General features: G+C 56.6%; 1 protein-coding gene across 3 annotated transcripts in view; it reads right to left on the reverse strand.

Moving 5' to 3' along the window:
• Positions 1–5,054: 5,054 nt before the first annotated feature.
• The window catches only part of IRAK2 (interleukin 1 receptor associated kinase 2), a 60,054-nt gene continuing 50,021 nt past the window's right edge, over positions 5,055–15,087 (reverse strand). For all 3 annotated transcript variants that reach the window (XM_008249928.4, XM_008249927.4, XM_017338407.3), the window contains 3 exons: positions 8,479–8,676; positions 6,740–6,995; positions 5,055–6,126 (listed from right to left, as the gene is read on the reverse strand). In XM_008249928.4, the coding sequence (XP_008248150.3) occupies positions 6,011–6,126; positions 6,740–6,995; positions 8,479–8,676 (570 nt within the window). In that variant the 3' untranslated portion in view covers positions 5,055–6,010. The remainder of the gene's footprint in view (positions 6,127–6,739; positions 6,996–8,478; positions 8,677–15,087) is intronic.

Below are 15,087 nucleotides of genomic sequence, written 5' to 3' on the forward strand. Positions count from 1 at the left end.
CGCGCAACGGGGGCGGGGCCTGCGCCTAATGGACGGCGCCCATTGCGCGTATCGGCAAGGGGCGGGACTCCGAGGAAGATGGAGCTCGCCTCTTGGTCGAGAGGCTTGGAGGCGGGACGCTGAGCCTCACAGAGATCGCCCACTGGCTGGAAGCCGGGAGGGGCGGAGACGCTCACGTGGATTTGAAAAGCGCGAAGCTGCGGCCGGGCCGCGATTCCTCAGGCGCATCCTGACACCGGTAGGGGGCGCCCGCGAGCCCCGGGCCCGAAGCTCCCACGTTCACGTTCGCTGACAGAGCAGGACACCGTGGCTGAGGGAGAGCAAGGGACACCCCCGGGGCGTGGCAGGCTTGGAATTTGAACTCAGAAGCCACGAAATACAGAGTGCCCAAAGACGCAGACTATCTGCCTAGCAAAAAAATCCCATCAAGATGAGGTGCAGACAGGAAAATGCAACGCGTGGCATGCAGGGCTGCTGGCCTCAGTGATGAGCAGCCCGCGTCACGAAATGATTCCTTATGAGACGGGACAAGGCCGTGAACCGACGACTGGGGACGAAGGGAAAGCCCTGACCTCTGGGCAAGACGGCCAGGTGCCGGCTTCAGGCCCGCACCCCACCCCACCTCTGGTCCAGCTGCGGGCAGACGCACCCGGGAAGGGTGGGAGGCCAGCGCTGCATAGCGGGCTTGGGTCTGGCCGGGGTCTGGCCCAGGCCTGGCTGCCGGGGCCGTCTGGGGAGTGAGCCCACGCACGGAGGGTCTCTGGTCCTCCCTCCCTCCCTGTCACTCTAAGATTTTATTTATTTATTTGAAGATCAGAGTTACAGAGAGAGGTCTTCCATCACTGGTTCACTCCCCAGAGGGCCACGGTGGCCAGGCTGAGCCAGGCAGAAGCCGGGAGCTGAATCCGGTCTCCCCCGCCGGTGGCAGGGGACTCAGCACTGGGGCCGTCTTAGCAAGCAGCAGCTGGGACGGGAAGCAGCGCCCGCGCGGGATGCGACGCTGGCCTAGCAGGCGGTGGCTTTACCACTTACTCACAACGCCAGCCCCAACCCTGCCTCTCAGAGAAATAGGTGAGTCTAAAAACAATGGCTAAGCTCATTTAAGAACAAACAGCTACCATTTTGCACTCATTAGGCAGTGATGACCCCGGAAGTGCATGACTCCGGTGCGGATCGGGACAGACTCCTCGGGACAGACTCCTCGGACGGCCCCTCCGTGGCCCCACCGTCGGAAGCGCCTGGACCCCCAGCAGGAGCTGGTCAGACGCAGCCGCTCCTTGCTTTTTGCAAAGTTCACAGCACACTGCGGAGCATCCCTTGTGTCCCCTTGTGATCACGGGGCCGGCTGGGACCACCCCACCACCCAGCATCAGAGACAGGGGCGCAGGGCACATGGCTAGCCCAGGCCGCGACCCCAGTTCCCGTGTCCAGGGAGTACGGCATCCATGCCATCACAACACCGGAAAGCCGTAAGCTGAGCCAACCTCGGGGGCCATCCCTACACACTAGGAACATCAGGCAAAAAGATCTGCCATGCAGGGGAGGAACAATGACCAAGGACATTTAAAACGACAATCGAAGGGGTCAGTGCTGTGGTGCAGTGGGTTGAACCATGCCTGCAGTACCAGCATCCCATATGGGATCCGGCTTCCTGCTAATGGCCTGGGAAAAGCAGCCAAAGGTGGCCCAAGTACTGGCCCACATGGGAGACCCCAATGAAGCTCCTGGCTACAGCCTAGCCCAGAACAAGCAGATGGAAGACTCGCTCTCCCTCCTTCCTTCTCTCTCTATAACTCTCTCACATAAATAAAATTAGAGAAAAAAAAAAAGAGATCTAGAGGTGGGTGGGGCCCCGAGACAAACGTGCAAGTCTTTTTATAAATTTCTATATCCCTAATGGCTTCACTGAAACAGAATTCACAGCCACTTGAAGTGTGTAACTCAGGGGCTGGCGCCCTGGCTCACTTGGTTAATCCTCTGCCTGCGGCGCCAGCATCCCATATGGGTACCGGGTTCTAGTCCCGGTTGCTCTTCTTCCAGTCCAGCTCTCTGCTGTGGCCCGGGAAGGCAGTGGAGGATGGCCCAAGTGCTTGGGCCCCTGCACCCGCATGGGAGACTAGGAGGAAGCACCTGGCTCCTGGCTTTGGATTGGCACAGCGCACTGGCAGTAGCAGCCATTTGGGGGGTGAACCAACGGAAGGAAAACCTTTCTGCCTCTCTCTCACTATCTGTAACTCTGTCAAAAACAAAAGAAGTGTGTAACTGAGTGGTTTTAGTATATTTACAGAACTGTGCAACCATCACCAGGATCTGAGTTTAAAACACTGTCATCACCCCAAAAAAGACGCCTCGTCCACGCCCCCACGCATCAGTCCGCCTTACTCAGGCAAGGCCACTTCTCTGGCTTGCCACTCGGAGGGCAGCCCCATGGGTCAGCATCTGCTGGCGGTGTTCCAGCCGGCAGGCACCAAGGTAGCACAGAGCATCCCGTGGCAGGTCGAAGCACGCCTGTCCCTCCAGCCACCGCGATTCCATCAAGAAGCTCCACTCTAACTCCCCATCCAGCCTGCGCCACCCCTAAGCACTGTTAACTGGATCAAGTCGCCATCCAGTGAGGACCACTAACATCAGACTTTGGGCACCGCGCCTGTGACACTTGGGTACTCTGGGGGACACCCGGGCTAATATCCACACGACTGCAGGGCCCTAAACCCCCACCTACACACTCCTAGCGTAATCACAGATCGAGTGTCTGTCTCCACTCGGCCACGGGAGAATGGCATCACAGGCGCTGGCAGGCAGTGCACCCCTGCCTAAGCATCTGCAGGCTCATCTGTGCTGTTTCGCGGGCCGGAGCTCCATTCTTTTTTACAGCTAATAATGTCCCATCGTGTGACTTATTCGAAGGGTAGCTGGGTTGTTTCCACCTCTTCACTGTCACAAATCATCTGCTATCTGCCTCGAGGTGAAGCTTAGGATGGATGGACGTTTTCCCTTTTCCAGGGTAGATACTGAGCAGTGGAGTCGCCGGGACCTGGGGAAACACCGTGTCTAACTTTCGGGGAATCATCAAACTGCTTTCCAAAATGAGTGCACCACTTTGCACCCCAACCAGCAGTATTTCTCCACCTCCTGGCCAACACTTTTTGTTTTGTTTTGTTTTGTTTTTTAATCATAGCCATAATTCTGAGTATGGAATGTATCTCACTGAGGTTTCAATTTGCATTTCCTTGTTGACTCAGGAAGTTTAGCACCCAAAAAAAAAAAAAAGTCAAATACATTTTTGGGGGCTGACACTGTGGTGTAAAGGGTTAAGCATCCCATATGGGCATTGGTTCGAGTCCCAGCTACTCCACTTCCAATCCAGCTCTCTGCTATGGCCTGGGAAAGCAGTACAAGATAGCCCAGGTCCTTGGGCCACTGAACCTGTGTGGGAGACTCGGAAGAAGCTCCTGGCTCCTGGCTTTGGACTGGCCTAGCTCTGGCCATTATGGCCATTTGGGGAGTGAACCAGCAGATGGAAGACACTCTCTCTCTCTCTCTCTCTCTCTCTCTCTCTCTCTCTGCCTCTTTGTAAATGAATAAATAAATCTTTAAAAAAAAAAAATACACTCTCAGCTCTGGTAGGATACCCCAGCCTGGTAATCGTTTGCCTCTGGGAAGAGGAAATAAAAAGCCAAGAACCTGTGGGAGGGGCCAGCACAGTGGTGCAGCAGGTAAATCCAGCACCGTGACACCCACATCCCTCACGGGTGCTGGTTTGTCCCCTGGCTGCTCCACTTCTGATCTGGCTCTCTGCTACTGACCTGGGAAAAGCAGAGGAAGACGTGCCTGGGCCCCTGCCACCCACGTGAGACCTGGAAGAAGCTCCTGGCCCCTGGCTTTGGCCTGGCCCAGCTGTGGCCATTGCCACCATCTCGGGAGTGAAACAGATGGAACAGCTCGCTCGCTCTCTCTCCCGACCCTGTCTTTCCTTCTCTCTTTCTGTAACTCATTCAAGTAAATTAAATAAACCCCTTAAAAAAGATACCAGTGGGAAAAGAGTTGTTGTGTTTTTTTTTTGTTTGTTTGTTTGTTTTTTGACAGGCAGAGTGGACAGTGAGAGAGATACAGAGAAAGGTCTTCCTTTTCCATTGGTTTGCCCTCCAATGGCCGCTGTGGCCGGCACACCACGCTGATCCGAAGCCAGGTGCCAGGTACTTATCCTGGTTTCCCATGGGGTGCAGGGCCCAAGCACTTGGGCCATCCTCCACTGCACTCCCGGGCCATAGCAGAGAGCTGGACAGGAAGAGGGGCAACCAGGACAGAATCCGGAGCCCTGACCGGGACTAGAACCCGGTGTGCCGGCGCTGCAAGGCGGAGGATTAGCCTAGTGAGCCGCGGCTCTGGCTCAAAAGAGTTCTTTTTATCACACGCAACTCTTAGCTAAACCAAAAAAAAAAAAAAAAAAAAAAAAATCAGACATAAGCTTTGAGGCCCATGGGAAGGCAGCGTGGTGGCTGGACTGCAGAGAATTTACACCCTGTGAGGCTCTGTGACTTCCAGATTGTCAAAGGGGCTCGTCGGCCTCTCCCAGACCTACTAAGCTGTCTTCTAAGAGGCAAGTGTCTGCAGCAGCAGCTTCCCATTGGCCTCAGCCCGGGAAGCAGCCTGCTGGCCTGCACGGTGCCCACCACGTGCCAGGTCCTGTGTGGGCACGGGAGTGTGTGACACATGCACTCGTCCAGTCCTCACAGCCCCAGGGCATAAGAGCAGTGTCTGCTCAGGTCACGTCCACGTGGGCCGGGACCCCGACGGCAGCTGCCGTCCTTGTCAATCCACAGCAGCCCACGAAGGGGACTGTGCAGCGCTTCCAACAGGCAGGCCCTGCCCCTTGCCCCGCCCCAACCCTGGGACACAAGTACTTTTCACTTCTCCACGGTCTGGATGAGGGAATGTGGTCCCTGACTGTGCGGCCGTGGACAGCTGGCACCTGCGGCTTCAGGACGCAGCCCACCTTCCCTGAACAAACTCACAGGGACACAAAAGTAACTACAAGAATTCCAAGTACCCACTGACTTTACAAACATTTCTTTATTTAAAAAAAAAAAAAAAGCACTGTAGAATTCTTTTAAATAGGACATTTTCCCTGGTAAATTAAGATGCTTCACAAAGATTTACAACCTGACTTTCCAAAAATATACTCCCTATATAAACATGAAATGCAGGGCTGAAATGTACATGCAATGCCCTTTTCTCTAGCTTACAACACAGGACAGGTGCGTCATCAAAGTGCTTCTGCACCCACTACTCACCTGTTTCTCCCAGCAAGCCGGAGCAGGAGGGGGAGCAGCTGTGACCTTATCTACTGAGGTTCCAGAAACTACCTGATTGTCCTAGTTAGCAGCACGATCGGACGCGAAACTAGCACAACTAATTCTCCCAATCACCCAGCATAAATAACATACATTCTCCAAAGAGAAGCTCCACTCCAAGAGTGGCGTCCGTGTAACGCTCGGACGAGGTTCTGGGTGGGGGCTCAATCAGCACACGCAGGCTGCAGGTCTTCCAAGGGCAAGGGCAGAGTCTGTGGAGCCGAGGGGCAGGTGTCTGGCATTTGTGACGCCGAGACGGAGCAGCACCTGGACACACGCTGACACTCCTCCAGGGCGTGGGAGCTGGCAGGGGCTTGCTGGCAACCACGACTCAGATCTGGCAATGCAGAGCTGCCGCACCGGCTGTCACAGGGAGAGAGCTACCGGGTGACAAAGCCCGCTGGGGCGAGGGCCGTCACAGGACCCCCACGCCCGGAGCTCCCACTTCCCTCGCCTCTGATGACCGCTCCGACTGCGAGAGGGAAGAAGCGGACGCCGCAGGGTCTTGTGTCTCTGAAGGCTGAGGTCTCGTCCCCGAATTCACTCTCAGGAAAGCCGACGTGCGGTGCGATGTGTCCCGGCCGATCTCGGGCTCTGCCCCCAGCCCTCTCTGGTGATCGGACGATCTTCCGTCAGGCGAGGCCCAGGGGTCCTCGTTACAAGGGGCCGAAAAGCTCCACGCTGTCCAGCTTCTCGGCCTTGTAGAGCAAGATGTCCTCCATCAGCTTCCTCTTGGCCTCGTTGATCTCGATCTTCCACGAAGTCCCCGTAGCTGATGTCCCAGGGAAAGACAAGAAGAGCAACGTGAGCAGAAGCCACCCTCGCCCCGCGTGTGTAGAAGCCAGCCTCGGTCAGCGCCCCCTCTGAAGCCAGGGGCTTGCACCAGGCCCCGAAGGGAACGTGCATTTCCCCGCTGCTGCCCCGCGCCCCCGGCCCCTCTCTCCTCTTCTCCCCTCGCGCAGGAGTGGTCAGCGCCTGGGACATTCCCTGGCCATGGCCCCTGGAAAGAAAAAGTTTTCCTGGTACGCCTGGCCGAGACAGACGCCATCTTTACAAACAGCTGGCCAGACGGGGCAGGGACAGGGCAGACCACTCAGGACCTTGCTGGTTCTGGGAGGTTTCAGTCCCCAGGCACCATGGAGACTTCAAAGGTGACACGCATTGTGTCCTGACACCCGACTCTGGCTCCTGGACAAACGGCTGGTGAAGGGAGTGCCGCAGGGGAGACTGGGGGTAGGGGGACAGGGGGGTGTCAAGGATGACAGCTGGTCTCTCTTGGTGCAGCTGGCTGGGGAGTGAAGGGCTGCCTAACCAAACGAAGGTGGGGCTCAAGGCAGGGACGCACACATGGGCCCGCAGAAGCACCCTGCCCGCACGGCGCCTACCGTCCCGGTGAAGCCCTGGGTGCACACTGGCCACGGAGGAGGAGGCAGCCTCCGCGGCCTCGCTGGCCCGTGGTCGTCCTTCCTCGCCGTCTGCAGGAAGACCCGAGGCCGCAGCCTCCGGGAAGGGGGTGGTCCTCACGTAGGAGGCCTCAAGGCTGGAGTTATCCACGTCGTCCGTCTCCTCGGGGGTGTTGGAGGCAGAGGCCTCGCCTTCGGGGCGCAGCTGCTCCTCCACGGCGGCCACCGACTCTCGCACCTTGGGAAGCAGAGGGCAGCGCTCACCGAGAACCCTTGCTGAGGCCAGAGACCCGCCGCCGCGCTCCCAGACTCGGAGAGCAGGCCGCTGAGCAAACGCGTGCTGTCCTGTTGGACGCACAGCGTCCTTCTGCACGAGGTTATGAACTTGTCCCCACACCAGCCTGACGTCGGCCAAGACGGGCCAATCACAAGACCCCATTCCTCTGACCGTGATGACTGGTCCAAGTCTGGGCACATGATCCAAGGGGTCCAATCAGAACCCTGCCCTGGGATTTCTCTACCTACATACAGCTGACTGAGGAAAAAGACTCCCCTTTCCCGTCTGGTGGTACAACAGATCCCGCACCACACACAGAAAACCCATTACCCATGGGGTCCCCCCTCACCAGCCTCATCCCATGCCACGGTGCCAGGCCACACACAGACGCTGCTCCTCCGGCTGTGACTGCTCTCTGCTCACAGGTCACCTCCTCGGGAAGCCCTCCAGTGCGGGGTCCCCGTCACACTGCCCTGGCCTCACTGCCCTGCCCGTGAGCTCCAGGATCCAGCTTTCAGCCTGGATCGTCAGCAGACAAACCCTCTGCACCCAGCAGGTAATATTAAACAAATGACTGGACACCACGGCATGCCGGCACGTGGCGGCACCTGATCCGGCCCCAGCTCATGCAGCGACCGAGCCTCCAGCCGCTGCCCTGTGATGGCCGAAGACAGCGGTCAAGGGAGCTGAAGCTGGGACAGAAGCTCACTCTGTGGCCTCATCTTCCCACTTGAGGCCTCCACTTTCCCATCTGTAAAATGGGAGGCTTGGGCTAGAGCAGTGGCCTTGAGAGAAACAGTAAGCACCCAATCTAACCAGGAGAAGCAAAAGTGGGTATCTGGAGCCCTGAGTGGGGCCCTGCAGCCCCCCCAACCCCAGCCCCTTGTGCCGCCTCCAGCAACTCCTGACCCACCACTCCCGAGGAGCCCCTCTGTGCCAACAGCCCCTGGAGATCACCCCGCTGGATGGTCTCTGAGTTCCCTCCCAGGCACTGATCTCGCCCTGGGACCTGGCAGTGGCCCCAAGCTCACAACGTCCACCATGGAATCCACCTCTACCTATCATACCCGCAGGCAATGTTTGCTCCCCAAGGTGGAGGCTTTCTGGGGTGTCTGCCACCCACAGGCCGAGCAAGCGCTCTCTCGCTCCTGCACCTGTCGCTTGGGGGACTGAGCACCGGCAGGGCCAGGTTTGTCTACTGGACCTGGGCACAAGACAGACACCTGCCCCAAGCTAGGCCCATCAGGCTCACTGTGGAGAGGCCCTCTAGGCAGACAGAGGAGGGCAGAGAGCAGAGAGGCGTCTCGCGGTGGGAAGAGGCATCGGCATCCGTTAGAATCCCAGGGTCGAAAGCCTCAGGCTCCACTTGGCTGGTGCCAGCTCCCGCAGCCCCCGGCAGCCCTGCAGCCGGAAGCCAGAGGAAGGGGCTGCCCCGCAGGCTCACCTCGTCCAGGCTGGCGTTGCGCCTCCGCAAGCAGAGGCAGGCGGCAGCCAGCGCTTCCGTGCAGCCAGCAGGCGGCCTCCCTGCCCGCCCGTCCAGGAACTGCGCACAAATCTCTCTCACCGCCTCCACCTCCACGGCGGCTCTCCTGGAGCAGGGCGACGGGGCGCTGCTGGGAATCTCGCGCAGGAGTAAGTCCTTCTACGGGAAGAGGAAGAGGAAGCCTGCGTGAACTTCAGCACCACGGGAATTCTCAAGTACCAACAGACAATAAAAACGAAACACCAAATCTGCACAGGTCCCAGAAACATGGAAACACCCGAGAGCCAAGGACGGCGAAATGCCCTCCACACCCGGCACTCCCCGCACGCTCACTCCACAGACACAGGGGCTCGGCCCGCCAGGCCGCGGTGACCCTACCTGGAGAATGGGGGCAACAAAGCCACCCGCTCCCAGCATTAACACAGATGCCAGATGAAACAGTGCACCCAGGGCACAGGAGTGACAGCTGCCAAGCAGGAACACCTAGCGGTCACTCACGGTCACGGCCAGCATTTATAGAGCACTTGCCACGCGCCGCACCTCACTGGTATCAGTGACCTAATCTTACTAACAAGTGCAGGGCTGATGTCACGGTAGAAAGCAAGCAGCTTAGCTATTTTTCAAGTTTTAATTACTTATTTGAGAGGCAGACAGCTCCTATCCCCTCTCCCCTGGGTCAATTCACAAATGCCTGCAACAGCCAGGGCTGAACCAGGCCGAAGCCAAAGCTGGGAACTCAATCCAGGTCTCCCACAGGAAAGTCAAGAACCCCTTTTCTGGATCCATCACCACTGCCTCCCAGGGTCTGCAATGCAGGAAACTGGGGTCAGGAACCAGAGCCGGGAATGGAACCCAGCAGCTCCAGTGCACAATGCAAGCGTCTTGGTGGCTGCACTGAGCACCCTCCCAAAGTAAACCCTTTTTTAAAGATTTATTTATTTGAAAGGCAGATGGAGGGGGAGGAGGGGAGGGGGAGGGGGAGGGGAGAGGGAGAGGGAGAGGAGGAGGGGAGGGGAGGGGGAGGGGGAGGGGGAGAGGGAGGGGGAGAGAGGGGTTCTCCTTCCATTGGTTCACTCCCCAAATGGCTGCAATGCCCAGAGCTGGGCTGATGCAAAGCCAGAAGCCAGGAGATTCTTTGGCATCTCCCATGTACGTGCAGGGGCCCAGGGAGCTGGGCCATCTTCCACTGCTTTCCCAGGCAGTGGAGCAGCCAGGATGGGAAGTGGAACAGCTGGGACTTGAACCTGAGCCCACATGGGATGCCGGCACTGAGGTAGTGGCTCCACCCACCACACCACAGCGCCCGCCTCAAAGTAAACATTTTAACATGCAGGATTCCGGGGTGGATGTGGCACAGCCAGGTACGCCTACGTCCCATTATTAGAGAGACAATTCAGATCCCAGTTCCCCCACTTCCAATCCAGCTTCTTGCTAACGCATCCCAGGAGACAGCAAATGTTTGGTTCAGTACTTGGGTCCCTGCACCACTGATGTGGTGACCTGGATGAGGTCCAGGCTTCTGCCTACAGCCTGACCCAGCCCTAATGTTACAGACTGATCAAGGAAATGGAAGATCCTCTCTCCTCTCTCTCTCTCTCTGTTGCTCTTTCAAATAAATAAAAAAAGAAACATTAACATATTTATTATATATAAAATAATTATATATATTGTAAGAAAGAAATGTTACATAACTATGCATACTATTGACTGCTAGAATTATAGTGCATTAATTCATTATATCTTATTAACATGAAACATTTATATTTATGGTACATTTAATTGTGTAAATATGTAACATATACAAATGTTTGATGCATCTATTTGTCATATATGTAGTGTCTTTAAATAAAAATACAGATATATAATTATATACTGTGAAATATGTAAATCCATCAGGTTACATGTGTAAATATTTCAATGTGCTTTGTGTTGTATACTGTATGTTAATGCGTTATATAGAAATACAAGTACTGCCTAATGTCTTATCTACACAAAATATAAATGTTTGATGGAAATCCATGCTATGAATAATATAAAATATCAGTATACTGTTAAAAACAAACATACGGGGCCACGCGTTGCAGAGCAGTGAGGAGAACCACCTGCGACAATGCCGGCTTCCCATTCGGGCACCGGTTCAGGTCCTGGCTGCTCCACTTCCAGCCCGGCTCCCTGCTAATGTGCCTGGGAAAGTAGCAGAACATGGCCCAAGTCCTTGAGCTCCTGCCAAGAAGCTCCTGGCTCCTGGCTTCAGACCAGCCCATCTCTGGCCCCTGCAGCCATTCAAGGAGTGAACCAGCAGATAGAAGATCTCTCTCTCTCTCTCAACTCTGCTTTTCAAATAAATAGAGCTTTAGAATATAAGTAAACATGTAAGTAACACAAACTCTATGAAGGCATACACTTGTAAAATAAAGACTGGTAGACAGACTGCCAAAGACAGGTTTTCCTTCTGCTGGTTCAGTCCCCTGATGCCTGCAACAGCTGGGGCTGGGCTGGACCAGGCCCAAGCCAGGGGCCAGAAACTCCATGTGGGTCCCCCATGTGGGTGGCAGGGACTCAAGGACGTGAGCCATCCCCTGCTGCCTCCCAGCGAACACATCAGCAGGGAGCTGAGTCACAAGCAGAAAGGCTGCTCCACTCCCCAGACGCCTACAGCAGCCAGTCAGGTCACGCCGAAGCCACCAGCCAGGAACTCCATCCAAGCGCCCCCTGTGGGTGACTCGGGCTTCGCAGGGGCATCAGTAGGAAGCTGGATTGGAGGTGCAGCAGCTGGGACTTGAACTAGCACTGCCATATACGATGGTGAGTCCCAGCTGCTCCGCTCCTGACCCGGCTCCCCTCCAGTGAGCCTGGGAAGGCAGCAGAGGATGGCCCAAGTGCCTGGGCCCCCGACACTGACGAGGGAGACGGATGGAGTTCCAGGCTCTAGGCTTCGGCCTGACCCAGCCCTGGCTGGTGAGGGCACTGGAGGAGTGAACCAGCAGATGGAAGATTTCTCTGTGTCTCCTTCTTTCTCTAACTCTACTTTCAAATAAGTAAACAAATCTCTTTAAAAAATTAAAAGAGAAGTGGCTAAGTCTGGGAGCACAAGTTTACCTGTGCCCACATTTCTGCATCCAGAGGGAGCCCTGGATTGTGCCACCCGCCACGACTTTCTGCTCCACGGCTGACGTCACCTCAGCTGCTTATTACTTACAGAATAACCACCAGCAAGCGGACACCCATCGTGAGAGCACTTAGAATAACGTGGAGACACTGCCACGCTCTGCGCTGTGTTCGCGTTGCCATCCAGGCATTCCATGGGCACTGCACGTACCTCCTAAACGTCAAGGAGCCCACCAGGCACGTGCTAGTATCAGCCCCCGTTCACATGAGAAACGCAAGTCACAGCGTTTTTACTCACGTATCTAATATACCGAAAGTGAGATCAGTCTTACTTACTTATCTGAACATGCGTCTGTCACTTAGAGGTATGTCCCTGTCAGAACACACATGTCCTGACACTGTTTTAAAAAGATGTGTTCAGGCCGGTGCTGTGGCTCACTAGGCTAATCCTCTGCCTTGCGGCGCCGGCACACCGGGTTCTAGTCCCGGTCGGGGTGCCGGATTCTGTCCCGGTTGCCCCTCTTCCAGGCCAGCTCTCTGCTGTGGCCAGGGAGTGCAGTGGAGGATGGCCCAAGTGCTTGGGCCCTGCACCCCATGGGAGACCAGGAGAAGTACCTGGCTCCTGGCTCCCGCCATCGGATCAGCACGGTGCGCCGGCCACAGCGGCCATTGGAGGGTGAACCAATGGCAAAGGAAGACCTTTCTCTCTGTCTCGCTCTCTCACTGTCCACTCTGCCTGTAAAAAAAAAAAAAAAAAAAAAAAAAAAAAAAAAAAAAGATGTGTTCATTGGGCCGGCACCGCTGCTCAGTAGTCTAATCCTCCACCTAGCGGCGCCGGCACACCGGGTTCTAGTGCCAGTTGGGGCGCCGGATTCTGTCCCGGTTGCCCCTCTTCCAGGCCAGCTCTCTGCTGTGGCCCGGGAAGGCAGTGGAGGATGGCCCAAGTGCTTGGACCCTGCACCCCATGGGAGACCAGGAGAAGCACCTGGCTCCTGCCTTCGGATCAGCGCGGTGCGCCGGCCGCAGTGAGCCGGCCACGCTGGCCACTGGAGGGTGAACCAACGACAAAAGAAAGACCTTTCTCTCTCTCACTGTCCACTCTGTCAAAAAAAAAAAAAAAAAAAAAAAAAAAGATGTGTTCATTTATTTGAAAGGCAGAGTTATACAGAGAGAGGAAAGAGAGAGAGAGAGAAAGCTTCCATCTACTGGTTCACTCCCCAAATGGCTGCACCAACCAGGGCTGAGCCAGGCTGAGCCAGGAGCCAAGAGCTTCTTCCAGGTCTCCCACGTGGGCCCAGGGGCCCAGACACTTGAGCCATCTTCCACTGCTTTCCCAGATGCATTAGCAGAGAGCTGGATCGGAAGTGGTGCAGTCAGGACTCAAACCAGCACCCGTATGCGATGCCAGCGCTGTAGACCACAGCTTCACCCGCTGAGCCGCAGTGCCAGCCTCTTGACATCTTTTTAAAACAAAGATGTTTATGTTGCTTTATTCAGAATTACCCAAACCAGCAATAACTCAAATAGCCAGCCACTGGTAAAGAATAAAGAAGTCGCCGTCGACCTGTACGTGGACTGTGCCCCAGCACCAACGGGAACAAACGCTGACACACACAGCACACGGATGCACCCGCAAGCGCCGTGCCAGGTGAGAGAAGCCAGGGACACGCTAGGCGGGACAGACTCCCGGCACACGACAGGAAGGTCGGCAGCTGTGCCGGTGAGCTTGCCAGCACCGCACCTAAACACCGGTCCCCACAAGGGAAGGGTTTGCCCTGGCTCACGGTTTTGGGGGGTCACAGCTCAAGGCTGGGCCACCCCGCTGGTTGGACGTCTGGCGAGCCAGGAAACCGAGAGGGCGCGCGGGCGCCACCTCGTGCAGTTACGTCCTGGTGACCCGAGGACCGCCCCCACAGTGCATTTCCTCCGCACCACAGCTGGACCAAGCCTCCGCCTCAGCACCACCAGCCCGCGACTTTGGGACTTCTCTGCCGCCCGTGTTCAGGAGCTACATCCTGCCCAGACCACAGCAGCGGCCGCGGGGCTGGAAGTGGGCGAGGGCGTGGACGACAAGGGGTTCCGAGGGAGTTCTCGCGAGCAGCGGAAGCCCCAGGTCTTGGCTGTGGGGTGGCTACGCCGCTGGATGCATCCTGTACACCTGCACAGAGATGAAGGCACGTGTCCACACTCAGCCGCACACACGGCAGCTTTAGCCAAGACAAACACTGGGAACACCCCAAGGCGTGAAGGGACAGACCACAGCAAGGCCACAGTGTCCAGTCACTCAGCACCCACGGGGCAGGAGTCTCGGCCACTGTGCTGCCCGCAGGGAACCAGAAGGAGCACATGTGTGCGACATCCGGTACACAAAACTCCAGACACGAGAGACAGAACGCAGATGGGCGGCTGCCGGGGGAGGCGGGGCACGGGAGGGCGAGGGGGGACGGGTCAGAGCGGGGGCAGGGGCTCCCCGGGGAGAGCAGATCTGTTCAGATCTTGATTCGGTGAGGATTTCTCAGAAACATGGGCAGTTCAAAACGTATCCCATGACAGACTTCCTCCTCATTAACTGTCGGACTTCTACATCTGTTTACAAAGCCACTAACAAATCACTTCCCGCATCCCATGGTGTGTGCATGACTGCACCGTAATATCTTTGGCCACGTCCCTGAGGGTAGGGATTCCCCCTGCAGTCTTCCCTCGCGTGAGGAACACCAGCAAACCTCCCTGCCCGCCTGTCTCGCCTCGCAAGCCAGCACGCAGCCCCAGGCACGCGGAGCCCACAGCTCACACGAGGGGTCAGCAGCGTCCCCTCCCTCACGGGACCATGATGACCCCTCAGACCACACAGACCACAGCACAACAGAGGAGAGACCACATGTGGGTATACAGGAAAAGGGAAAAAAAACTCGATTTTTTAAAAAATGGCATTGTCCATATTCTTAGACACCATCAGCCTAAACCGAGAAAACTTCCCCTAAGCGTTTTAAAGGCTTCTCCCCAGGACTCCCAGATGGCCCCAGACTGCGGGGGAGTGCATCCCAAGGAGACAGAAGAGCAGACGCCACCCCCACGGGACCCCAAACCACCTCTGAGCTGCCCAAACCGACAGGTGCCATAGCATGCGGGGACAAGGGACCAAACGCGGTGGCGCCCGTGGAATCCAGAAAGAGGACAAGCCATGACTTCCTGTGTGCAGGGGACAAGCCTTGACTTCCTGTGTGCACAGCGGGATGCCTTCAGCGCCCACCCCAGAGCACCAGGGGTATTCTGGGGCCCAGTCACACAGAAAGCTGACGATTCCACTGCCCTCAACACCCACACCGATGCAGAGGGCGAGCGGTGGCGCGGGGTCTACCATTCTGCAGGGTCCACTCCAGCTCACTACTGATCCTACTGGAGACACCAGACACTGCCCGTGGCCTCCGCATTCCCAGCTGTATAATGGGGATGTACCTACTG

This window comes from Oryctolagus cuniculus, chromosome 10, assembly GCF_964237555.1.
Source record: "Oryctolagus cuniculus chromosome 10, mOryCun1.1, whole genome shotgun sequence".
NCBI lineage: Eukaryota > Metazoa > Chordata > Mammalia > Lagomorpha > Leporidae > Oryctolagus > Oryctolagus cuniculus.